The sequence below is a fragment of the Cheilinus undulatus genome, linkage group 7 (assembly GCF_018320785.1).
Source record: "Cheilinus undulatus linkage group 7, ASM1832078v1, whole genome shotgun sequence".
Classification (NCBI taxonomy): domain Eukaryota; kingdom Metazoa; phylum Chordata; class Actinopteri; order Labriformes; family Labridae; genus Cheilinus; species Cheilinus undulatus.
Window position 1 is genome coordinate 16,016,785 of NC_054871.1, and position 26,547 is coordinate 16,043,331.

The following is a 26,547-nucleotide window of genomic DNA, read 5'->3' on the forward strand; positions in this document are numbered from 1 at the left end:
ATAGATAATGTAGTAACATAACTAATGTAGACAAAGCTTACAAAGCTATGCTAGATACATAAACAACATAAACTACTAAATGTAGCAACATAAGTGACGTAGCTAAAGCTATTTTAGCAATACAAACTACAAAGGTAATGTAGCAGAATAACTAATGTAGATGAAGCCAACAAAACTACATTAGCTACACTGACTACATAGATAATGCAGTAACATAACTGATGTAGCTCAATCTAAACAAAGCTACATTAGCTAAGGTGGATTATCTACATTGGGTAGCATCTTGCGTCTCACTACTAGTAACTTTTACTACATAGCTAGCAAAGATAGGCAAGTTTTAGCTAAAGCCAACCAACCGAGGTGAGCCAACATTTGTGTTACTTCTTCTAAAACTGGTCAATAATTGAATCAGTGATGGAAATCACTGATTCAATTATTGAATCAGTGATGGAAATCAGAGGTTTTTTTCTTTTTGATTAATGAAATGTTGCTAAGTCTGTAATGTTTGCAGTGTGATTATTTCATGAATGTAATTGGTACACTTTGGTTATGAATAAAGTTGAATTGAAAAAACTTCTAAAGCATGGTACCTGCAAAATATGACCTGTTCTGACTGATGAAGCGTGCCATAGTAGTGGTCTGAGAGAGTGGGGAGAAAGTGCACTGATCCGTGTTCTGTACGTGATGTAGGTAAGTAGAATTTTCATGTGAAAAAAGTCATTGTGCTTCCTTTGACAATCAAATGTTTTGTGAATATCTGCCATGGGAAATTTATCTAAAAGATCTATTTTTTTTAATCAGTGTACTTCATTTTCTTTGGAAGGGGCATCAATATTTATGTCACTGTTTCATAACTAGTTTGAAAAGTCATAACATGAGTTCTAGGCACCTTTATTTTGGCTCCGACCTGTTATATTTCTGCGTGATGGTCTGTATTCTCTGTCCTTCTAGGGATGGTTTTAGCATATTTTGTTTTATGGGATTTCAGGAGTATTTTTGGTCCGGACTAGAGACTGAATTTCCCCCAGGACAACAAAGCTGAAGATGAAGTCGGGGGCTGCAGACAGATAGGCAGCAGATACAGGAGAGAGATTGGAATGAAACAAAAGACAAAGAGAAGTCCAACTGGGAGATGAGATCAGACTTCCTCCCTGCCAACATTTAGCTGACTCTCTCTCACACACAAGGAGAGCAGCTCTGCTCTTATCAGCCTGTCCTGTTAGAGTTTCCCCGCATTAGTGAGATAAAGCAGCACTCAGCAGCACTTAACCTGTCGGTGTACGGCTGAATTAGATTTGATGGAGGAGGAAGACGGAGAAACCCTGCAGCAGATAGGGTCAGCTCTGTGTTCACTATGACTGTAAGAGAATGGCAAAGGCTATCTGAAGAGTTCTCGTCACAAAACAAGAGAACAACATTCATCTGTTGTTAAAAGAAGAGGGGATGCTACACAACTGTAGCCTGGCCCTGTCCCTACTTTTTTGAGATATGTTGCTGCAAATTAAAAATGAGCTTATATTTTTAATGAAATGACAAAATATCTTAGATTTTAACATCTGATATGTTGTCAATGTTCTATTGGGTTTATGAGATTTGACAATTATTGCATTGTTTTATTTACACCCTAAACACAGCAGCCCAGCTTTTTTGGAACTGCAATGTCAAACAGAACATCCATGAATAAAAGGAAAAAGGGAGCTTGATGTGGGGATTGTAGTTTGATGGATAAAAATATGTGTTCTTCATTTTAGCTTTGAGTTTCTGACAAAGTTCAAACATTAATCTCCACTAGAGTCTGCCTTTAAATAAAGCACATAATCAGCATAAAGCAGTTGCCCTCTTAAAGGTTAACCAATTTAAAGGCTTGTGTAATGCTAATCATGACATTAAAATCTGTAGCTTTATGGTAATGAGACTGGCATTATGATTACAAGAGCATCTCTCACCCAGCAGACTCGGGTCAAGCACCCCCGTCAGCAGGTGTCACTGGTTAGGCTCCCCTTTCAGCAACACACTGAACTTAATCCTTCTTCAGTGCCGCTGACATGTTTTTGACCCCCTGCTCTGGTAACTGCAGTAACAACAAAGAGGATAAGAAGCACTGAGAGATGATCATAGATGATAAAGAGCTCCATCTGCTGGTATTTAGAGAGTAATACAAGAGGTAACTGGGCCAAAACTCCACAATATCACTCCTTCACTTTTTTTATTCCAGTAGAATAAATTCTTAAAAGCAGGCCTGTTTGATTAAAAATCCCTTAAATGACCTTAATCATCAAGTAATCAATCATCAAGACTTTGAAATATAAGACTAATAAGAAAAATGTATAAAATAGGGTTTAAATCATATCTGCCACACAGTTTAAAAAACCAAACACCACAATCTTGATCTAATTTTTAAGCATATTGAATATCTGTAGAATATGTTTAGATAGGTCACTCTGAACAATCAGACTGTCAGTAAATGAACCTTATATCTAATAATCACCTTGCCCCTACTAAATGTTAAACATCCTGCAATGTCTTTTTACTGCTTTACTGAATCTCAAGAAAAGCTTATTGTGGTAAAATGGCTCACCTCATATGCACATTTGCACTAATTAATCTATTTAGTGTACAAATTACTAATTTAATCTATTTACGAAACTCATATGCTGTAAGTTATAAATATATTCACTGTAAACATTGTAAGAAGGCCCTCTGTGGTAAAATGCTTCACCACATATGCAAATTTACACTAACCAGCTATCTTTAATTATCTTATCACCCACATCACTGTATACTTCTGATAGTCATGTCTAGTCAGCATCCTTGCACCTTTTGCAAATCTTGCAAACATATTATCAATGCACAGACTTGTATTCTAGAAAAATACCTACAAGAGCTTGTACATATTTAAATCTTAATATCTTAGACTTTTGTTATATTTAATGTTTAATTCCTGTACACTGAAACTAAAGCAAATGAGTCAAATTCCTTGCTGTGATCATACTTGGCCGATAAAGCTGATTCTGAAAGGAGGACATATTTGTGGGCCACATTTGGGAATCTTCAAAATCAGCCTTCTACACGCTACTGCAATGTAACCAGTCTTCAAATACACCCTCCTAAGGATGCAGTTCCTGAATTGGGACACAGTTGTGTACACGGGTTATCATTCCAAGGGTATTGCCAGCATTTTTCTGATCGTGTTTGTCTCCATGGTGCATTCTCATTCAGTGGCCCTGAGGTGAAAAACAGTATCAGTATTTTCCAGCATTATTGGCCTTTAATAAGAACAATAAAAACAGTCCAGAAACCTCTGTGGTTTTCAGCCAAAGCAACTGTGTACAGTAGTAGGCCAGTAAAATTACAATACAGTCTGCAAATATATATATATATATATATATATATATATGTGTGTGTGTGATTCGTGAATAAAACAAGAAAATTCAGGTTGAACAGAGGAATTAATCGAAATAGCTGAGGTCCACTTGTTTCACTGTTAGAGGAGGTCACTCTGTAACAATGATTCTCTGCACCTGTGTGAATGCATCCATATGAAGAAGTAGGCCTGACAGCAGAAAGTTATTAAAACAAAAAAATGCTTGGCTATAATCAAGACAGTGGTCCTCACATCAGTAGCCAGTTAAAAGCTTTGCAACCAGCATGAGTCCCAGCTCAAACTGATGGATCCAAATGTGAACTTTTATCAAACGGCTGGAAAAACACTTGTGCAAAACCTGGGTGGGACACGGCAAAACCATAAAGAAAAATCAGGAAATAATGAGGTGACAAAAGTGGAATTAAAGTAAGAAATCATGAGTAAGGTGTCAAAAACCTCACGCTTTGAACAAAAAACTAACCTTTAAATAATATCCCTGTTTCAGGCCACAGTCAAAGTGTATAATTAGCCAGTATGGTGCTAAATGTCCAACTTTCTGATGCAGCCAGGAAGAATACGGGATCAGTACATTCAGTTGATATCTCTTCAATAGAACGGCCACTCACGGTGCAAGTATCTGTAGTCCAAGAGACTAAATGAAACCTTCAAGTTTTACGTGAACAGCTGGTCCGCTGATTTGAGCGTCCTACCTTTATTAACACGTTAGAAAAACAAGCAAATAACAGTTAGCATGACACCGCTGCAGAGCCCAGCATAAAACAAACATAAAAATGTCATCAAGGGGTAAAATGTCCGTCCACAAGGTAAGGCCACTCCAGTTGAGATGGAAGCTCTGTCCCAGTGGTCCAGGCAGATCAAGCCTTTGCCTTCAAAGTCTGAAATCACTTGAGTCCTTACAGGTGGCTGAAATACACCGCGGGTTTGCAAATGTAAAAACAACCTATAGCATACTGGGTCCAGCACTTTTGTAGGTCAGTAGGGGCCGACATCAGTAGTCCTTTGCAAGTTAGAATCTGCTTTGCTAAAGGCTGTTATTAACCTCCAAAAGTCACAAAAAATCGGAGTGACCTGCCCCTTAACACGTAGTCAGGGCTCCGTGGCTTTCAGATGGCCAGGGTGGGTTAGCTTATGTAAGAGGCTGACATTATAACAGGACTCCTGACAGACTTGAACGGACGTCTCAGTCAGTGAGAGAAGATGACCATCATTCAGTCCTTCAGTCATTGAGGTGACAGTTGCACAGCTCCTTGTAGATTCTCTTGCGTATTTGAGGCATGTCCTCCTGACTGAACTTCAGAGGCTGCTTCATGGAGAGACAGCGGCAGTACTGGCAGACAGAGAGAAAGACCAGTGAGGGGAAACTGTAACAACAGCTCTGTTGACATCTTTAACAGTCTTTGAGCCCTTTTAAGTGTGGATTTCATTTATGCAGGGCTAAAAAAATGACCATTTTTGTGAAAGTTTACTTGAAATTACTGAAAAACCCAAGGAAATTTTATGAAATTACTGGGAAAAGTCCCAAAATTTGAAAACACAATCCTGAAGATTTCTTTAAGAAGTTTCCAAAAAGTCCTAAGAGAAATTCAGAAATGCCCTGGAAAATCCTGAAAAGGTTTCTTAATATACCCCCAAAATTCCTGAAATATCCTGATAAGGATTCTCAAATCTCTAGGGTAAATTCCCTAAACATTCAGCTGATACTTTCTGAAAATTCAGTAGTCCAAAAATCCTTGGAAAATGCACACAAAAAGGGAAGAAACCAGACAACCAGGTATTTAGGATACGAAAATGAAGACTGAAGCACATGCATTTGTGTTGGTATCCATGATTGAAATATGATGGCTTTTTTATTCCATTACAATAAAGGCTATATTTTAGTATTTTCCCCCCAATTTTTACCTTCTTTTTTCAAGCTTAGAGTGCCTGGTTCCTTCCTTTTTGGTGTACCAAACTAAAATTTCTGAAGACTCCTGTGGAAAATCCTGAAGTGAAAATCCCCCTAAATTTTCAAGAAACTCAAGTATCATCAGCACAAAAATCTACTACAGTACCAGAAAAGTAATTGGAAAAAAAATTAGGCAAATTTGTGAAAAATCTCTTGAAACTTCCTGATATGCAAATGGAGATATTATTCTCCTTTGTGCCTTTTTGGGAGGAAAAATAAATGATGCAATCTGAGCAGACAAACTGGGTCTTGAGAGGAGGACAAGAATTAAAACTGAATAAAAAAGAGGAGGAAATCTGTGAGTTTGTCCTCAACTCACCTCAAGGACAAAAACGCCACAGTCACTGTCATTTTTCTGCTGAGGAATCCCCTGAGGAGTCAAAAAATCAAGAAGTTACACAGAGAAAAACAAAGGTCACAGTTCTAACTATCTCTACACGTAAAGCTGTGCACAAGGTAAATCCAACTGTTTTATACAATAATTATTTATTAAGAGCTTTCAATTATTAAATAATATTAATAAGGAAAACAAAACATGTGTTGTTTTCATTATTACTTAACACTGTTGAACAATAATACAGTGCACCAGTAAAAACTGTACTAATGATCCTTACAGTCTAAATTCAAGGTTACCTTGATGATGGTAATCTTCCAGCCCTTCTGGAAACCTGCTTGTTTCTTCTCTTTTGCTTCAGACAGAATATACTTCAAGATGTTCTGATAGAAAAACAAACAGAGAGAGAGAGAGCAAGAGAGAAAGAGGGGAGATCTGTGTCAAAATGTCAGCTTTGCAGTAGATTTAAAGAAGGAAAGGAAAATTCAGGTGAATTTGTGGTTTACTGTCAAACTCAGCCATATCATCAACCTTGATAGGAGAACTGAAACATAAACCCTGTGCTTTAAAAGAATAACAATAGAAATTAAAGCTGCTTTGTACAACTCAAGTTAATTTATTTGCAAATCTAGTGGGTGAAATGCAGGGATTGATGATTGGACGGTTTGAACTCGTTGTTACCAAACCTCCAAATATGTAACTTGCAACACTCTCTTCTTATTTAATAATAATTAATGGAAGCTTTGATCATTATAATGGTACTAAGATCAGAAGTTAAGACTTGGAACATTTGTGTTTAAACCTAATGTGGAGTAGTTTAAGCTTTTTCAATCCAAATTCCAAAACTTAATTTACAATCCAGAGTAATCAACGCGCTCAGAGGAACTCACATCTGTGGTGTGCCTGAAAACGATGCCTTGGCTGTCGTAGTAACTGATGGTTTTGGTTGCCATGGTTACTGTGACAAGGGACCAGTGGATTTCTAAATGGATGGGAATTAACAACAGCGTCTTGGAGAACAGGTCAACCTGGAATAATCCCATGACAGGAAACAAGTCAGATTATCAGGCAGAAATAAATATGAAAAAAGACAATCAGACTTTTAAGTATTTCAGCGTGCTGCTGGAAACTTTTTGATAGAAGTAAAATTGCACCATGGCTGTCTGAGGGTAAGTCTGCACCATGCTGTCACAAATACTATTAAACTTCAAGCTAATCATCTTCCTCCTTACTTTCTTAGTCCATCTCTTCACGCCATCATAACCCTTGGCAACGAGCTGCTTATGGAAAAAACTGTTGAAGAAATGAACCTGAGAGAAAAAGGAAACACACAAACACATTACACAACTAACAGCTGTATATTCAGGAAGTTAAAATCACTTTAAATAACATAAGTAAATTAAATTCTCCTTTGTAACGGCTTGAAATATTTACAACACAGTCCTCCTAACACACGTCTCATACCTTGTGTTGTGTGGCCTCCATGATGAGCTCTCCATACATGTTGATAATCTGAAGAGACAAAGACAGAAACTGAAGGCTGCTGAAACAAATACACTATTTCTTAGTGTATTCTGTTTCTTCAATGCCAGCCACATATGTTGGCGTTCTCTTCATCCTCTCTTACCTGGTCATTAAGCCAGTTCTGTTCCTCCAGCGTGCCGAGATCCTCCAGGCTCAACGTGTGTTTGTTATAGGTCACCATAAATCCAGCGACAGGAGCAGAGGCCAGCGCCGCCCTGTACCGACTCATCTGTGCTTTGACATCCACTCCCCTACAACAAACACATCAGAGGAGAAATGATGTGGAAATTCCATGACAACATCAGAAGTGTTTACCATGTCACCAAAGTTTAGGATAACTCCCCAAATTCCCAAAGATGTTTCTTAAGGTTAGAGTGAAAAGTTTTGAAAAAAATCCTGCATTATTCCCCTACTCTTTTGATCAAGTTTCTGCAAAAATTTCAAGGAAAATTTCTGAAATACCTGACAGTTCAGGGGAAAACTTTCAGGAAAAATTCAGAAATCCCCAAACTTCAGAAAAACATTGCTAGACTTTCCCTGAAAACTGTTATGAAATTTCCAAGGATGTTTCCCTAAATTCCAAGGAAATTCCAAAAAAAATTTCAGGAGAAAAATTCTCAAAATCTCTCCAATTGATAATTGGGAAAGTTAAAAGAAAAGTAACCTGGAACAGTTTGCTTATGTCTTCAGTAAAACTTCCAAAAGTCCTGGGAAAAATTCCTTAACCTTTTATAGAATTTCAAAGGTCCAGGGGGAAGTCCTGAAAATTCACTGGAGGGTTTCCAAAAATTCTCTGGAAAAATTCTGCAAACTGTATATGAAAATTCTTTTGAAATTCTTGGGAAAATCTTAGTCAAATACCAGAAATTCATTGAATGGGAATCCAAATATTTCTGATTAAAGTTTTAAAAGATTGCAAAGGAAATTTTATGGGCATTTTCAGGATTTTTTTCCAGTAATTTTTCATAAACTTTAGTAAAAATGCCCAAGAAATTTTCTGGATTTTCATATTAAAAAAAAGAAAATTCAGGTAAAAATGTAAACTTCCTGGTAAACTCTGGTTAATGTCCTTCTGATCTTGAAATGTTCCTGTTAAACTTTCTGAAAAATCCTTGGAAAAAATTACCCTGATTTTTTTCAATCAGTTTTTGGAAAATTTTATGTTTCCAAAAATTTTGCTTGACATATTCCCCAAAGTTTCTGGCATGTGTTTTTTGAAAATTCACGAGAAAAAATCCACAAAAACCCCTGGGAAAATTTCAAGGATTTGTGACAAAAACGTTTCAATAGTCCCACAGAAGAAAAAACATACAAATAATCCTAGCAAATTTCAAAATAATTTCTGTAAAATAAAAAATAAAAACAAAACAGAAAAAAAACCCTGGGACAGAAATTTCCTTGAATCCCCAGGAAAATTTCAGAAAATTTACCTGGAAAATTCCCAGTAATTCACGGGACCTGTAATTCAAGTGGGGGCTGAGGAAGAAAACATGGATTCTTTCTGTGTTTTTACCTGTCGCTGAGGTCAGAGTTTCCTTTCTCTTTCAGATATTCCAGCACATCCATCTCAGTGAGCGGGATGAATCCACCGTACTTAATGTAGAAGCTCTCAAGAAACTCTGAAAGACAAGAAAAATATGACAGATGTTTACAGCATGTTTTGGCTTCTAACAGAATAAAGCTTTTTGATTTGAAGTAAAGTATCTGTTGGTGTCGTGGATAACGTGGATTTAACAATGCCTAATGAAACTGATTGGACTATCTTTCATCATAACTTCACAAGGAGAGTTTCATTCAACATTTCATAACCATTAGGTTACAACAAAACACTTCCACTCATCTACAAAATTTCAAGATTTCTTTTTACCCAGGAATTTGTTTTTTATTTAGGAAAGAGTAAAATATCCCACAGAAATGAATCTCTGTAATGCAGAGACCAAAGATTATACCACTTAATGATGAAGGCACATGTTTTAAGAAAGCAGCATAACACAAAAAGGAAACTTTGATTGCGTTAAAGGTCAATTATTCACCATGCTTCATTTTAAAATACAATGATGGAAATTCAGTGAGACTGTCTCCATAAAGACTACATCTTACCATGGATAATATCAGTCAGTTTCTCCTGGTTTTCTTCATCCCTTATCTTCTCATCTGCTTCTGGTCCCAGTTCTTCCGCCAAGGCCTCTTTCTCCCAGGTTCCAGTCTGGCAGTACAGCCAGTGGTCTCTTAAAGCGCAGCAGTGCTGCTTGCTGGTTACTGTAATGGGGCCGAGGTAAACAGGAGCAACCTTCACTGGATGGGGAGAAGTCTCCACCTCCATTAGTGTGCAACCGTAGTCATCATTTGTCTGCATGAAGATGTCTCCATTGGAAAGTGTTACTGATTCAGATCCTGAGTTTGTTTTGTCAGGGGTCAGGTCCACCTGCATGTCAGAGTCCAGGTCCAGTGGTGGCTCTGGTTGCTGCGAGCCAGGCAGCAGTCCATTTCCCATCTCATTAACAGCAATGCTGCCCATCTTTGCCTCCTCTTCAGAGTCTGTGTCAGAGAGGTCCACTGTGTCTCCATTTCCAAACGGTGATTTAACTTTTATGGGGTCAAGATCTTTCTGTACATCTGTCAGCATCGCCTGCCTCTGTGTTAGCATTGATCGAGGTATGATAAATGATTTAAAACGGAAGTCAACCCCACCTAAAACTCCCCTTTTTATTCCTTCATCTACCTCCTTTTTAGATGCAGATGTAACCCCCACATATTTTCTTCCTCCTCTCCCTCTTCCTCTACTTCTACCTGCTAGTGCTCCCCTTGTTGAAATTTCCGTAAATCTCATCTCTACATCCTTACTATCGCCACTATCTTTCCCTCTAGCACCAGTAACCTGTGTCTCTTCTATTGAAAATTCCTCCTTTTCCTGCACATCCTCTTTTTCTGAAGAAGAAAAGTTCTTGATTGGTCCATCCTGCAGGGAGACCATGACAGGGAGGTCAACAGGCATCTGTGCCTGACTCTTAGACACTTGTGGAGTCGTCTGCACCTCCTCATCTTCATCCTCTGCTTCCACCACTTTCTCCTCAGACAAATCAAAACTGTTGATTTGCGTCAGCTGGCTGCCCAAGTCTCTTTTTGGGGTGTCAAAGCCATTACTACCAGCACCCCTTCCCCGTGCTCTCCCCCTCCCTCTTGCCCTCCCTCTTCCTGGTATTCTGACATTGTGTCCTGTACTGTTAGGGCCACAGCAGTCACACGCTTTAGGAGTTCTCTTCCTGCCTGATGTGCGGCCATTGACCGGGGCTTGAACAGGGGTTGGTGTCTGAGTAGAGGACCGAGCTGATGCTGGGCTGGAGTCAGGAGAGAGAGCTTTAGCTGGGGTTACAACAGCATCAGCAGAAGTCAGGGAAGAGGGCTGGGTCAAGTCTGAGTTAGAGGTAAGGTCTGTGGTGAGGAGTTTGGCTGGGGTTTGGGTGAGATCCTGGTCTGTAATGTCTCTGGGAGGGGGCGCTATGGGAGCCGCTTGCAGAGGAGGTGCTGTAGTAGGAATGGTTAGATGGGGTGATGCTGATGGCGTTGTTTTCATTGGGGATGCAGAGCCGCTGTGAACCATGACGTCCTCTTTTGGCTCTTCAACCCCATCCCCAACTCCTCCTCTCCTCACTCCTGCGCTCTCCTCACCTGTGGCCACCAAAAGTTTCGATGTTTCCTTTTCTTGTTATCCTAACACTTCCTTCCAGGTATTCTTCTGTAAAGCACTTTGCTGTGTGGAGAAGATGCTGCTCTCATGCTTTACCAACCACACAAATTATTTACATATCAGGAGACAAGAGCATGGCAGGGTTTGAGTGTTCCTCAGTGAAGGGTAGAACCTGTGTGGAATATAAAAAGAATTAGTTAGACATTGTTGTAGTAAAGGAGGCAAGAAGAGGGAGGAGGATACAGAGGGAGAACATGCAAACCATCCAATAAGGCTGCCACAATATAAGAATTTAAGCTTTGATAAAGGGATATACAATAATATCAGCATAACACCCTAAAAGATCTTAAAAAGCAACACATCATGCCACAATCTTAAGAAATTTTGAAAAAAGATAAGAGAAAGTCACTGACACCTATCAGTCTGAAGGGTTACAAGCCATTTCTAAGGTTTCGGGACTTTGGCAATCCACAGTGAGAGCCATAATCCACAAATGGAGAAAACTTGGAACAGTGTTGAACATTCACCTTCACATTAAGGTCAGAGTTCATGATTAAACAGTAAGAAAGACCGGGCATAAATGGCATCCATGGGAGAGTTCCAAGGCCAAAACCACTGCTGATAAAAAAACAAAAAACAAAAAGGCTTGTCTCCTATTTGCCAAAAAACATTTTGATGATTCCAAAGGAAACTTGGAAAATATTCTGTGGCTGATGAGAAAAATTTGGATTTTTTTTTACATCTAGCGTAAGACTAAAGCCAGGCATACACTGTGTGATTTCAAGCAGACTCTATGACAGTTGTGGCAGAATATCAGCTCATACTGTGCGGCTGAAACACTTACAGTGCATGACTATAGTGCACGATTTTTGTGCTCTCGCTGTCCCACTATGTTTCTCTGTATCCCACACACAGAAACAATATCACCATCTGTCTCAGCTGCAGGTCTGTGGTTAGGGATATTTCCTGCTCTTCAATTTCCTTTATTATAGCAGGAAGGGAGGGGGCATAGCCATTCCTTCTGTTGTCATGATGAATTAAGATGCTGTCTGACAGTATACAAAGAAAAAAATACCCTAAAGTTGAGGATTCTACTCGTACTGCTCTCACTGTGGGAGTTTTCTGAAGTCATACAACCAAAATATATAAAAAATGTCAGAAATCCATCAATCTGACCAATAGGGAGCGCTGATCAGGCCGTAGTTCGGTAATGGTTGACCATCATATCCCACTATACACAGCATGACAAACAATGCACGATCAGACTGAACGTCAGCATGACTTCCAAGTGAGTCATGTAACTCAAAATTTGTGGCAGAATTGGATGAAATTCATACAGTGTATGTCTGGCTAAACACAGCATCATACAAACATGGTGTAGCAGGACAATGAGCAAATCCATCTCTGAATGGCTTTAAAAAAACAAAAAACAAAGGTTTTGGAGTGGCTGGAATTATATCTAGATGTGAAGCCGAGGCATGTCTTTAAAAAGGCTGTTCATGCTTGAAACCCCTCCAATGTAGCAGAATTAAAACAATTCTGCAAAGAAGAGTGGGATAAAATTCCTCCACAGCAATGTGAAAGACTCACTGCCGGTTACTGCAAACACTTGCTTGTTGCTGTTGCCGCCAAGAGTGGCACAACAAGTTATAAGGTTTAGGGACAATTACTGTTTCACCTAGGGCCAGGGAGGATGGATGGCTTTTTTTCCCTCATTGAATAATATAATCTTTTCAAAACTTATTTTTGTATTTACTCAGGTTATCTTTGTCTAATATTAAAATCTGCTCATGATCTGAAACATTAAAGCGAGATAAATATGCAAAAAAGAGAAATCGGAAAGGTAGCAAATACTGTTTGACAGCACTGAATATTGATTATAATACAGCTCGTCTGACCACTCTCAGATGTTGCACACACTTGAAGTGTGACCCATTTGCTAATAATTAACCGGCTTGCTGCTAAACATAAATAGCCTGCATAAAAGGACAAAAATGTGTTTATCTCTCTTAGGTTACGTCAATGTTGCCTTCCTAAAGTGGCACAATAATGTCAGTCAGAAGTCACTTAACGGGGTTTAGCACCACAGCAGCGATATTTAGCTTCCACTGATCTGCAAATATTTATGCCCGATGAAAGACTGGTCTCTGGCAGCACTGCGAGTCGACAGCACCAATGCCAGTCTCCTCTCGAATCCAACCTTTCAATCAAATGAATTTAGTTTAACAAAAACTGAGTTAGCTTGGATAAACTTACGTTCGGCATCACGGGGATCGATGTTACCCACACAAAACGTAAGAAAATATAACACGATAGCACGCACCATAATGCAATGCTACAGAGTAAAATACAACATTTCACAAAGTTCTGCAGGAGTAATTCGACTGAAGCTAGCCGAGTTAGCTAGCTGCATCCAAACATAGGTGAAAACACAAAGCAACGGCTGCACACATTTCCTCCATTTTCTGTAGGAAGTTGGAGGCGTTTAAAGACGAGAAAGGAGCTGCGAGCCAGCATTTACAGCTACGTTGACTTCAAGCCAAAACTTATGATGAAAAGTGAAAGGAAACCTCTGTATACACTACCTTGCCAATGAAAAAAACAAACTCAGTTTCGTCTAACCACGATTTGAAGAATCAACAATCCAAGCTGTGGTCGCTCAATGATTACGTCACTGCGTCTGTCTCGGGTCATCTTCGGTTGCGTCCGGATTCTCCCCCGAAGTAACCTCCATTAAAAGAGTCATCTCTGATGATAAATACAGGAATTTACCTCTAAGTCACTGAAGGTACACGTGGGGACGTTACATTTAAGGTTTCCTACAACGTGGTAATAATTTCTGTAGGTGTAATTTTCTTGACATGCTGGGAGTTTGCTAAGAGGAATGTGGGGAATTCGCTAAGGAATCTTTAGGAATTTTTATGGAAATCTTAGGGGATATGTTTGGATATATTCAGAATTTTGTTTTGAATTATTTTCATGGAGGTCTTTGGGATTTATTTGTATATATTGGCAAGTTCCATTGGAAGTTGGGGGGGGGGGGGATTTTTTGCCATTTTGGGGAACTTGTTTGGAAATTTTATGTCATCTTTAAAGAAATTTGGGAAATGTATTAGTGCTGGTACAGCGTGGGGGTGTAAAAATTTAAAAATTTTAATTATTATTATTATCATTTGGGGGAATTCGGACATGTATTCATATTTTCTGGGAATTTAACAATACATTTTGTGAGGAAAATTGGCTCTGAAATTTTGGGGTGTTTTCATGGGAATTTGGAAAATCTACTTTTAAATATTAGGGAATTTGGGAATTTGGGAGGGAGGTGTCCTTTTTAGTTTGAAGAATTTTTGTGGAAATTAATTTACTTAGAAATTTTGGGTGTGTTATGGAAATTCTGGAATTTTTTTGTACATTTTTGGTTGTCTGATTGTGGGGGTGGGGGGGCTTTGAAAATGAAAATGAAATGGAAAGTTCAGGGACTAGTTTGAATGTACGGAACATTTTTCAGGGAGATTAAAGGAATGCATATGAAGCCAATTAGGAATTTGACAATAAATAATGGGGGAATTTGATTAAAAATCTTCTGAGATTTGCTCAAAAATTTTCAGGATTTCACATGGAATTTGGGGGGATTGTTTTACTGGAATGTTAAAGCTTTAGGATAATGTTTCTCCCAAAAATTTGGGGAATGTTTGAAGAAATGTTTGGGGTCCTTTCGATGGGATCCTTTAAAAATGTTTAAATTGTGGATAACTTCTTTGAAATCTTAAGAACTTTGTTCGGATTTTTAAAATTAATTTTCCTCAAAATTGAAACTTTTAGTGTAAATATCGTTGATACTTGGCCCCACCCTTCTCTCAATGAGTGACACCATATCTTACTGACTGAAGACCCCCCCAAAACTGACAGCCTAAAAATCTGCTGTAAATGTTTCCAGCACTGAAACGGGACCTTCAGGAGATTTGTGGACATCATTTCTCGCTTGGCATTTATTTGGAGTTTTCTGCAAACACTCCAAATACACTGTTTATAAATTCAAATAATATTTCACATATTTCACAATTTCAATCATGAAATATATTGATTAATATCCTATGACATAATTAGTGAGATAACTATTTGTAAATTACTGTGGTGTTGTATCATTACTGTGGATAATAATTAATAATTTTTACCACCAAATCACAGACATTACACACTGATATCTTGATGTTTTTTATTTATAAAAACAGAAACTAAGAAGTACAATAAATAACAGTATCATTCAAAAATGAAAGGAATTAAGTACAAAATTATCAACAGTACAAATGTCAAAAAGTTACATAATGAATATTACAATAATAATCTCTGGTTACTTCAGACCAGAGGTTTCCAACACGCCGATGTAAAGCCATGACTTCAGTAAAACATAGAAGTCTACCACAGCTATAGCTACTATTAACTGTGTAAAAATATCATACATAATTTTTAAGTGTAATCGGTGTACCTTTGTGTAAATGGATGCCACATACAACCAAAAATGTGAAAACTTGTTGAAAAAACAGCTTTTAAACACATATAAACAACATATGAAAATATATTTGAGTTTACTTTCAAACTTTAGCACACTGACTCACCCCAAGGATCACGCAACGCAGCTAGTGCACTGGAACAAAACTCGTTAGCATTTATTTCTAAATGTCAGTGCTGTATTATTCTGTACTTCATGATCAAAAACAGGTAGAATAACCTCTCTTTACAGGTGTCCTTTACCTCCAGTGATATGAGGTGATGAGAAACATCTTTATAACACCCATCATGTACTAATGCAGCAGTGCAAAAAGTGAAATTTAAGAGTTTTTGCAGTGCTCATCTGCTGTTGCACTTGTTTAAATTCCACAAAATCATATTTAACAAGTGGCAGTTTCACTTTAAAACTAGGGGAAATGGTTTATGGGTAGTCTTTTCCCTGCCAAAACAATTCAGATTTTTACTTCAAACTTACAGCTTGTATAGACCTTTTATATGTTTTCTTAATTCACACAGTATTAGCTAAAGCTATAAGCTTTGGATCAGATAACAGATTGATGGATTATAACATCAAACCACCTGCTCACAACCCATCTGATGTTTGGACAGTGAAAGCGTAGTGAATAACTTTCATTTGAGTTAGATATGGAGTTCACAGACAGGAATTATCTTTATTATGCAGCTTTTGTCACATTTTCTGTACTTGAATGTAAAATAGCGTCTCTGAGGATTGTGAACAGGTGGGTTTTATTGTTGGCCATGGTTCAGCAGACGGTGAAAACTGTGGGGTTCCACTCCTTGGAAAAGAGGCTGCACAGGAGAGGTAGAGAAAACATTCATCTTATTGTTTTACTTAAAACATATTTTAAAAACATGAAAGACAACATATGCCATCGTATCATGTAAAGGATAATTTAACAGGCGTTCATACCTGTTAGAGTGTGGTGTTGATGGATGGGGTATGTATGGTTTTTGAGACTGCAGCCCCCTTACTGCCCCCTGTAGTTAACACCTGGAGGTGCAGCTGGTAAACACTGTCAGGCCGAAGAGTAGGAACAGACACTGACCGCTGGTTCTGTGAAGAGTGAGGCACAATGAGACCATGAATGCATGACTTCCTCAAAGTAAATGCTGTTTAAGAATAGTGGTATAGTGAGGAAATAAATAGGGATAATGTTAGCCTTTCTCTGATTTTCTCTGCTTTCCATAGTAAATATACTAGTACTGTACATGGTTTCATAACTAGACAAAGTAGCTCCCAGCTGAGCTGAGTTATCCTGTGATAACACAAAAATTAAGCCATTATCACAAGAAAACCAGCGTTATCTCAAGATATTGACAACAATAAGTCGAGATCACAAGAAAACGGACAGAAATGATTTGTTACCATGGGAAAATAGAGTAAATAATATATGTGAATATATGGCCCTTTGGGGCTTCTGTACTCACCACTGAGAGAATGTCACCTACATCTGGACAGACTGTTTAAAGTTGAAATCCATACATTGATCTTTATTTATTCAGACGAAGACCCCCGCAGTGTTGAAATATCAGTGTGTTTGCTTCATGTTTAAGTTGTTAAAAATAGACTGTATTCTGGAGAATTTCCCTTCTTGTTATGGAGAAATACTTAATTTGATTGGAGACAAATGTTTGACTCTAATGTGGAACTACTTGTTTTGACTGTATTTTCAATAGTAAAGTCCTTGTGCTCTGCAAGACCACATATCTAAGGGGCTTTCTTATTTATTAATGCATCTTTTCCTGCCAGAGATGGCTGATTCTAACCTCCCAAGACCTAAGCTTTTCTTTGGAATGCATTTGAAAATTCTTAAACAAATTTTTTTTTTTAGGTATCCCATGAAAAGCCCCCCGACACTTCCTAAATATCCCCCAAATGTTGCAGGGAAACTATATCACAAAGCCTAAACATTCCAACAAACTTTTCCTCCCAAATTGTGAACATTTCAAAATATTTTCAAGCAAATTGCCCCTAAAATTACAATTACATTCAAAAAATCCATGAAAATCAAAATAAATTCCCTGAAATTTCCTTGAATATTTTTGAAAATTTAAATGCCCCCCCCCCCGCAAAAAAAATCAGAAAAATTTACAAATTTCCCAAATTTGTTCAAAAGTTCCAATTTTTAAGATTTGCATTAAAATGCCTGAAATTTTCAAATGAAATTCCCCTCAAAATCCAAACAAATGTTCCCAAATTCCCTTGAAGTTCAAGACAAATTTCTCCCAAAACTTCCAGTGAAATGCTCTAAAACACACAAACACATCCCCAAAATTTCCACAAGAGTACTTGAAATTCCAAAGCAAATTCCTCAAAATATCCAAATATCCATCCATCTATTTCCTCCAGCTTATCCTGTTTGGGGTCACATGAGGCTGAAGCCTATCCCAGCTGTCACTGGGCGAGAGACGGGGTACATGCCAATTTAGCATGATGAATCTAACAAGCATGTTTTTGGTGGTGGGAGGAATCCAGAGTACCCGGAGAACATGCAAACTCCGCACAGAAAGGCCCTGACCAGGAAAATCCAAATAAATCCCTTAAAATTTCCATGAAAACTCCAATGCAGATTCTTCCAATATTTCAAGCAAATAACTTCTAAGGACATTCAGAACAACAATGTTAAAAATTTTTAAAGCAGAAGTTAGTTCTGTGTTGTCAGAAAGTTTCAGTGTTCTGTCCTCATATGTACATGCAGGGTCTTAGGAGGCTGAATTATACAAATCAAACACTGATGCAAAGACACGATATGATGATATGATTATCTGATATGATTATTTTAGGCTAAAATCAGCAGCCCCTACAGTGTATGTAAAGTGCATCCCTTATAGACATTCCCTAAAACTGAACACAGTTTCCATCTTTTAAACTGTAAAATCACAGGCAGCACATATTGGTTTATTAGTTTGTTTCAATAGTTTTTAAAGAATAACACATGAACGGCTTTGGCTACTCTTGAGTAACTTATCAGGACTAACTATCATCGGTTTTGTTTACAAATGGATTTGGTGTCATCATCAAAAAAGTGTCAGATAAGACTAGACTAATGGTTTTCTGCACAGAGTGACTGCGTCATCTTGACCTTGCTTTTTAACTACATTTCCCAGCTTTTGATATTCAACCTTCATTATTTTTGAAATTTTTGGTGCTTTGATAGCTGACGTTTAATAATTAAAACTAAAAGGAACATGACAGAAACTTGTCCTTAAAAGACTTACTGACTCATCGACACCTCACACACACCCATATCCACACAACACGTAATTATCCTTCTCTTATTGTTAGGATTCACTCCCTGCTGCCAGCACAGTTCACTGCAGTAATTCCAACCCCCCCGCCCCCCTCACCGGTGCGATTGTCTGCGTCTGGGAGATAAGTGTATCTTCCTGTCCTCCTGTTGCTGTGGTAACCCCTGATTGCAGCGTCCAGGTGAACTGGAACCCCTCCACAGCTGCCTGGTCCAGTGGATTCTGGGACATCCTCCAACGAAGGGTCATGAGCAGAGAGCTGTTGACTTGATGGAAGTCTGCCGTCAGTCGCTCAGGGCGCAGTAACACCTTTCTACCTGTCAGGGGGCGCTCTGACACAAACAAAACAGAAACCTAGTTTTAAAGAGGAAATTTTCTTAAATAATTTCTCAGGAGTTTTTGAATGAAAACTTTTTATACTGAACCTAATTGTTACTGATTACAGAGGAAGGCATTTGGAGTATGATATTCTGGCAAGACTGGTGGATTTTTATGATAATAAACAGTATTTTCATGAACTTTGCAGTATTTGAACTATGGCTGTGGTCTTACGGTTTCCAAATGAAGACGAGAAAAAAGAGCCAGATAACTTTTTTTTCAGAACAGACATTTACAGGTCACATTATCAATAAAGACACAGCTAATGAGAATGAAGCTGTGTTTGTGTGTTTACTCACTCTTATTCTCAGTGCTGCATGGCAAAGCTTTGCCTCCTCGAACCCTTATGGAGGAGCAGGCTGGCGTCGTAACCCAGGCCACTGCTTCTGAGCCCAGGTCAGACTTGAGCGCTACACTGATCCGGTACTTACAGGAAAACAGCAGGCCTGTGATGGTGTGATGAGTGCCCTGCAGGGTGAGGGTTTTGAAAAAGGGGATGAAAACAGGCATATGAGTCTGTAAACATATCTTTTTGTTTGTTTGTTTGCTTAAGAATCATTTAGCACCTTGTTAGCTCTATGTTAAATGTTTTCAAAATTAGTTTTCCAATGTAAAAAAAATCTGGCTCATGGACCTTTCTGCAATAATGTATAAAGACTGAACAGTGGCAGGGTAAGTAATGGAGACTGGAACAAAAACAAGGCCTTCCTAATAACGGGCTGTTAACTCTGGAACACATTATCAACTGAAATCAAATTAATCCAGACTAATAAGACTGTACATAACAAAGGTCTAGACCTTACTAAAAGCAAACCAGAACTGTACTAATTTTGAGATTATTATTTCTATCCTGTATTCAGGGTATTTTTATATTGTGTTCTGATTATTGTTGTATCTTTTTATATCACAATAATGTATATTATTGAATTCTCACAACTTTTGTTTAGTGATACAAGATGTTTGATTTTTTTGTTGCTATCCTCTATGCCATCATTGATACTGATAACAGCATTTTGATTGATACAGATATGAATATAAATACTGATACTGACATTTATATACAGTAGTGTGCAAAAGTTTAAGTTATCCTTGGGACAAAAATTGTGGCTGCAGTACAGCATGCATTGGTGAGTAGGTGGGAAGGAGAGTTAAAACAACCCTGGTTGTGCTCTGGATGTCCTTGCATACAAAAGAAATGCCATTGAGCTTGATCCTGGCTGCCCTCCCCCCATCTCCAGCCCTGGGATGTGACACTTGGGGCCCTGTGATGAATCCTTAATGCCCTAAAACTTCTGCACATGACTGTTTGTAGTTCAGACCTAAAACTTAATTTCTTTTAACACTCTTTTAAGTTTAAGAAAGAACAAAGAAACAAACTTGATTCTTACAACACATATAAGTTTTAGGAATGGGATGAATAACAAAAGAGACTTCAGCTAATGTAGGTCTGTTGGTCCTGCATTAAACTCTACAAACTTTTTCTTATATATGACCAATATCTTCACATGATACACTGGTTGTAAATAATGATAGAAATCTTCATATCTGCCGATCCTGTTAATCAAGACACTGAGAGGAGACACAGTGATTGCACAGAAAAAGTGGCCATGTAAACCCACAACTAGGGCTGAACTATGACAAAAAATGTAAGATAATCGCTATCAAAGTATCTGTATAAGATGCAATCCAAGATTTAGTGAATGTTCTGCACCTGCTCTCTACCGTGCATGCACATGCTCTGTCTGAGTAGGTAGTATCCCTTGAATCTCTAACTAAATGCATGAAACATGGGGCAACAGAACATGAAGTGCAAGTTTCTTACATACAAAGGAATGGGTTGGACACATTGCTTTTATATGTAAGTGAAGACATCCTCGGTAGATTAACATTAGTCTCTTTAATTTGTATGTTGTACATAGAAACACACTGGATTTGGACATTTGGAGAAATAGATTTATGTGCAGGCGGCTATTGTTGTACAAAGCACTCTGAGTAAAGATGTCAAGCAGTTGCATTGTTCTGCATTGAAAAAGAGCATCATGCAGCTCTTTGAATTAGCAACCTGTGATTAATTTAAATGATCAGTAAGCACTGGGATAAAAAACAGGTAAGGGTTTAGTAATGATGAGTCAACTTTTTGCTATGCAAAGTGCTCTGTGAAGATCAAGGCTACAGGATACACTCAATGCTTGTTTATCTTTCCACTGTTTAATTCAGCCTATTTAAGTTGACATTTAAAGGCTTGCTGAGATGGTTCTGCAGCTGACTTTCCCATGTCAGTCAATCTATCTTGTATATCTTTACTTGTAAAAGACAGACAGGACCTGAATTTTAAAATTTCAGCCAAAAACTTGACAGAGTTATGGTTAAAGTGATGTTATGCAGAGACAGAAGCAGACGATGGCAGAGAGTCAGGCTTAAACACAGACAGAGGATGAAAGCAGCCCAGACAGATCTGACTTACTGTGTGGAAATCTTTTCTTTAATACACAAAAAGACCCATCTGTACATCATAAAAAAAGGACACATAAAACCCAGAGAGGGCAGTGCAATACCTGCACAGTTGTTGTTCTCTCTGTGCCTGTCGTGTTTGAGCTGCAGGTATGAGGATGCCACCGCAGAGTGTATGGACCCGGGTGTCTCTGTCTGCCTGTACAGCACAAAACAGCAGAATAAGACCCACAATCAACCACAGAAAATACTTAACTTGTCCTACATGTTCAAATTTTCTTTTTTCTTTTCTTCTATTTAAATTGTGTTGTGTTTGTAAGTATGACTGCTGGATGTTTGAACCTTTGCTAGCTGAGCTGCTGCTTGTCTTGGCCAGGATATTCTTCAAAGACATTTTTATTCTAGACAGGTTTCCCCTAGTCAAGTAAAGGTCAAATTAAAAAATAAATTAAAAACATGCATTCCACTTAAAATATGCCACTGGCTTTTTGGAAAAGGAACCAGAGTGATGCCAACTTACTGGTGCTGGAGCCCCTTGCATCACCATCTGCAGTCAAAAGCTGGATTTCTTAAGAGTGCTACTGGTGTATCCATCAAAAGTTGAACTCTCACAAAAACAGTCTCTATCAAAGGCCAATAATTATACATGTGCAAATTGAGCTTTGAAATTTACTCTTTCTGCAGTTATATTTTTGAAAAAAATTGTAATGTGAATATTAGTAAACATCTGACTCCATTTCATGCTGAGGCCTATGAAATCCATTGGTTCATCTGTATACCTCTGACTGTAGAAAATATCTGACAAAGCTGAAGTGATGTCAGCCACTTGGTGACGAAAGTCGCTTTAAAGTCATATTAACACCTACACTGCCTATCAAAAAAAGTGTCTCAGACTTACTTTAGATCAACCTTGTAGTAAGAAAAGAAGTAGAGCTGAGGCATTATGCTTCCGGAAAAATAGCTACATGTCCACATGCAGTCAAAACCCGTCTAAATCATAACGGATGAGTTATAAAATATTCACTTCAGTGTGTTGTGTCAGTATATTGAATCATACACTATATGAACAAAACTACTTGGACAGCTGACCATAACACCAAAAAAAGACTGTAGTGACACTGTTTTCAAATACTTGTACTTAAATATGGAGTTGGTCTGCCTTTTGCAGCTATAACAGCCTCCACTCTTCTTGGAAGGCTTTCCACAAGCTTTGGAGTGTTTCTGTGGGAATCTGTGCCCATTCATTCTGTAGAGCATTTATGAGGTCAGGCACGGACATTGGACGAGAAGGCCTGGCTTGCAATCTCTGTTCCAGTTTATTCCAAGGTTGCTTCATGGTTTGAGGTCAGGGCTCTGTGCGGACCAGTCAAGTTCTTCCACACCAAACTCATCAAACCATGTCCTTATAGTCCTTGCTTTTTGCACTGGGGCACAGTTATATTGAAGTACAAAAGGGCCTTACCCAAACTGTTCCTACAAAGTTGGAAGCATAGCATTGTCCAAAATGTCTTGATCTGCTGGAGCACTAAGATTGCCCCATACTGGAGATGAGGGGCCTAGCTCAAACCCTAAAAAACAGCCCCATGCCATCTTACTGCAAAGGTGGCATCCATCACAGTACACGCTTGATGCTACTGAGCTCTTCAGAACAACCCATTTTTTATCCCAAATGTTTGCAAATGGAGACTGCATGACTAGGTGCTAATTTTATACACCTGGGGCAGCAAGTCTGATTAAAACTCCTGAATTCAGTATTAACAGATGTGGCTGAATACTTCTATCCATAGTGTCCCTTAAACAATCTTTGATCCTTTCCTGAAAGCATCAACCTCCACCCGTGGAACAGCTGAAGCGCTAGAGACTCCTGTATTATAAAAACAGAGTCCTTAAAGTGTCTGTAGAGGACCTAAGAGGAACTGCAATCAAATTAGGTCAACATACAGTATGCCAATGCATATAAACACATATCAAGGTAGAGAAAAAAATCAATTTACCATTGAAAGGCCACTTCCAGAACACCTTGACCTGCAGCTGGTTGTCATGGTAGTGAGGGGCAGCAACCTCCAGGCGCAGATTTCCAGGGGTGACGGGGTTAAAGGGGGATTCAGGGTTAGGCAGAGAGGAGGTTTCGGGGAGGTCAGGGGTAGAAGAGGAGGAGAGAGAAGGAGAGGAGGGAAGAGATGATGAAGATGATGAGGAGGAGGGGAGCTCATTGGAGAAGTCTTCACCTTTGGATAAGAGGAGAGCTCGTAAATCTGGTGTTTAATTGCATATTTCCACAATATAGTTTGAAGGCTTTCGGAGAAAACGAGTCAGTTATTCATGGTCACCTCAGATTGATAGAAAAGTTCTGCAATACATCCATTTTAATGAGAAGGTTTTGCTAAAGCATTTATTTTAATGTGCAGTTATTTGGAGGCAGCAGTTATGGCACTTTTCTTTTCTACCTTTTTCTCCATCCAATTTGTGTCAAAGAGGATAGGCTAATTCACGGAAACACCTGTTAGCAAAATGTACCCCCTAATAAGATCATACAGTTTAATAAACGCCTCACTATTCTCTAAAACCTGGACATTATTATAATCCTGCAGTGAGGATTTACTGCAGGTTTGTTGTGCTAAAGCGCATTATTTCCGTTAGGTGTAACAATAAACCTGGCAGCTGAGAGAACATGTAAACATGACTGGATGTATGAAACTTGTTATACAGCACATGTCATTTATAATAAATTACATGGTGCCTGGAATATTACAAAGTGCTGACTAGGTTGCAGCCGTCAGCTAGCTTTACTGTAAATGTATTCACTCTGAAGGATTAATTGGTTTTATCTGGCCTTACTGACCCTCATTAGCTCTGAAAGAAACCAGGCCACAACACGGTCTGTGTCAAATATTAATACAGCTAAATTATAAATGACAATATGTTCCGTATAAAATTGTTGGTATGTGGTGTGATAATTGAGCTGCAGCTGGCTATAATCCTCGACTGGGCTGACCAACAGGTCGCCTATAAATACTTCTGTTGCCTGGACGACCACTAACATCGCCTCTTTCTTTTGTATGTGTGTGTGTGTGTGGGGGTGTGTGTGTGTGTGTGTGTGTGTGTGTGTTTTAACAGTGCAGCTGTCAGGAGACTAAAAATGCTGACAGTCACAAAACACAGCAGTTTGCAGTTTCTTTTAAATATCATTAACTCAGAAATATATGGTTGTGTTCATATTAGGGTCCTGTAGACTGCAGATTGAGAATTTAGAGTAAAAGTTTGTGAAATCTTTAGAAATGTGAGCGTGAGTGATTCTGTCTTTGGGATCAGCTACCAAATGAGTCTTTAGGAGACATTATGACCGAATCACAGCAACACAAACAGCACAGAAACCGTTTACCTCATTTCCTAAGGACTCTAGGTCCACTTTCTTTTAACCAGGTAAGTTCTCTCTGTCATACATTGTATGCATTGTGATGGTGTTGATCCTCTGTAGAATCTAAGCTCTGCCCAAAGCCATTTCTAATCTCCTTATTATGGCAGAGTTTTCCCAGGATGCCCTTGGGCAGAGTGTTTTATATGTTTTATAAGTGCTTAAATGTGTTTAGATGAGTTAAGATGTCGCCTGTTGTACAATGAGCTCTGCTGAGTTTCCCTTGCTAATGTTTCTGACGGATTGACATTGTTTTTGAAGTTAAAAACTTTTACACCAGTGATCATCAACTGGTGGCCCAAGGGCCACATCAGGCCCCCATATCTTTCCATCCGGCCCCCGGAACAGTATTAAATTCAGACATATGCAGAGGAAAAAAATAGGTTGATGCATATAAGGCATCTCTTTTAAATTCCCTACAGTTATTAAAACAAAACAAAGCAACTGAGATTAATAAAAATTGTCCAGATTGGGTTAATGTTTTATCCATTTTATAGAAGTCCACCCGTCACACATTGTTAGCAAAAAAAAAAAAAGATGCATGATAAATGCATGTTTTGAGTTCGTTCTTGATTAAAGCAATGCTTTCTTTTGACCTCCAGCATTTTCCTGCCTGAAAATCAAAACTGAAGGCCTTTTTCTTGCATAGATTTTTCTCTAATCAGGGCACACTATATTAGCACTGAACTCAGTAACAGAGGAGCAACACAGCTCTGGGAAATACAGGTAGAGAGTAGCACACAAAGTGACACAGAATGGGCTATTTTCTGATCATTTTACAGCAGTTATGCCCCCTTCAACATCCATATCAATATATTTTATTACTGTAGAAAGAGCGTGCTTACTTGCATGTTAATTAACATACTACAATTAGCCGTTAAAAGCTGTCCGAGGGCACAGATGGCTTAGTTGTTAGGTTGCGCCCCATGGAGGTGGACAGCCCAGGTTAAAGTCTGACTTGTGGGTATTTCCCTGCAAGTCATTCCCCACTCTCTTATTCCTGTATCCAGCTCTGTCCACAGTCCTATCTCTCCAATAAAGTAAAAAAAATCCACCAATAAATCTTTAAGAAAGACAAAAAAGAACTGTTCAAATGTTTTTAATGTTAAGGAGACATATCTTTGAAAGAATGCAATAGAAAATGAGAAAAGAAAAGGAAATTTAAAAACTCACTCTCAAAACACGCAAGCCAAGCCAAGCACTGATTAGGGGCAGCTGCACATAAAACAGATGCTCATCCTTTTTTAAATAAAATGAGCAGCTTAAGTTAAGCACATTAAATGAATAAAGTATTTCATGCCTTTCATTTGGAGTGGCACTGGAGTAAAGGGTAGCCACCCCAACTAACACTGGATGTCACTGAAAATGATGAAAAAATACTATGGTGTTCAATAGATTTTAAGCTAAACCACCAGGCCCTATTACAAAGACAGTTTTTTTTGTTTTGTTTTTTTTTACCTGTATGGCTTATTGTGGTGAAGGCAATTTGAACTCTGGGACTTTTCAGCCTCTTCTGACCCCAGTAGGCCACTGTCTGCACGGACAGGATGTAGGAAGTAGCAGGCGACAGACCCTGCAGCCACATCTCACCCTGAGCCTGTAATGCATGAAGAAATACGAACATGAGACACGTCTTCTTGGTCAGTTT

At 38.6% G+C, this 26,547-nt stretch overlaps 2 protein-coding genes across 3 annotated transcripts in view; both read right to left on the minus strand.

Annotated features, from left to right (window-relative positions):
• Positions 1-2,249: 2,249 nt before the first annotated feature.
• LOC121512714 lies at positions 2,250-13,551 on the minus strand. 2 transcript variants are annotated; one of them, XM_041792120.1, is made up of 10 exons: positions 13,462-13,551; positions 9,289-11,048; positions 8,702-8,807; positions 7,292-7,439; positions 7,129-7,176; positions 6,897-6,974; positions 6,555-6,692; positions 5,964-6,047; positions 5,650-5,700; positions 2,250-4,712 (listed from the first exon to the last, which is right to left on the minus strand). In XM_041792120.1, the coding sequence occupies exons 2-10, from the start codon at positions 10,787-10,789 to the stop codon at positions 4,602-4,604; spliced, it is 2,265 nt and encodes a 754-aa protein (XP_041648054.1). In that variant the 5' UTR covers positions 10,790-11,048; positions 13,462-13,551; the 3' UTR covers positions 2,250-4,601. The 2 variants fall into 2 exon arrangements, with proteins under 2 accessions (XP_041648054.1, XP_041648053.1); XM_041792119.1 differs by lacking the exon at positions 13,462-13,551 and adding an exon at positions 13,133-13,449.
• A 1,527-nt stretch (positions 13,552-15,078) lies between these two features.
• Positions 15,079-26,547, minus strand: part of anos1b (anosmin 1b) — a 71,170-nt gene continuing 59,701 nt past the window's right edge. Inside the window, exons 9-15 of the mRNA XM_041790542.1 lie at positions 26,358-26,496; positions 23,479-23,712; positions 21,589-21,683; positions 19,333-19,501; positions 18,755-18,987; positions 16,317-16,460; positions 15,079-16,195 (exon numbers count right to left, since the gene is read on the minus strand). Coding sequence (XP_041646476.1) covers positions 16,320-16,460; positions 18,755-18,987; positions 19,333-19,501; positions 21,589-21,683; positions 23,479-23,712; positions 26,358-26,496 — 1,011 coding nt within the window. The 3' untranslated portion in view covers positions 15,079-16,195; positions 16,317-16,319. The remainder of the gene's footprint in view (positions 16,196-16,316; positions 16,461-18,754; positions 18,988-19,332; positions 19,502-21,588; positions 21,684-23,478; positions 23,713-26,357; positions 26,497-26,547) is intronic.

Excerpts from the sequence above, each read along its gene's own strand:
- LOC121512714 (XM_041792120.1), bottom strand. The coding sequence starts at position 10,789 with ATGGTTCACAGCGGCTCTGCATCCCCAATGAAAACAACGCCATCAGCA. Across the intron at positions 8,808-9,288 it reads ACTGACTGATATTATCCATG|AGTTTCTTGAGAGCTTCTAC; the intron begins GTAAGATGTAGT and ends CTTGTCTTTCAG. Across the intron at positions 7,177-7,291 it reads AGAACTGGCTTAATGACCAG|ATTATCAACATGTATGGAGA; the intron begins GTAAGAGAGGAT and ends TTGTCTCTTCAG.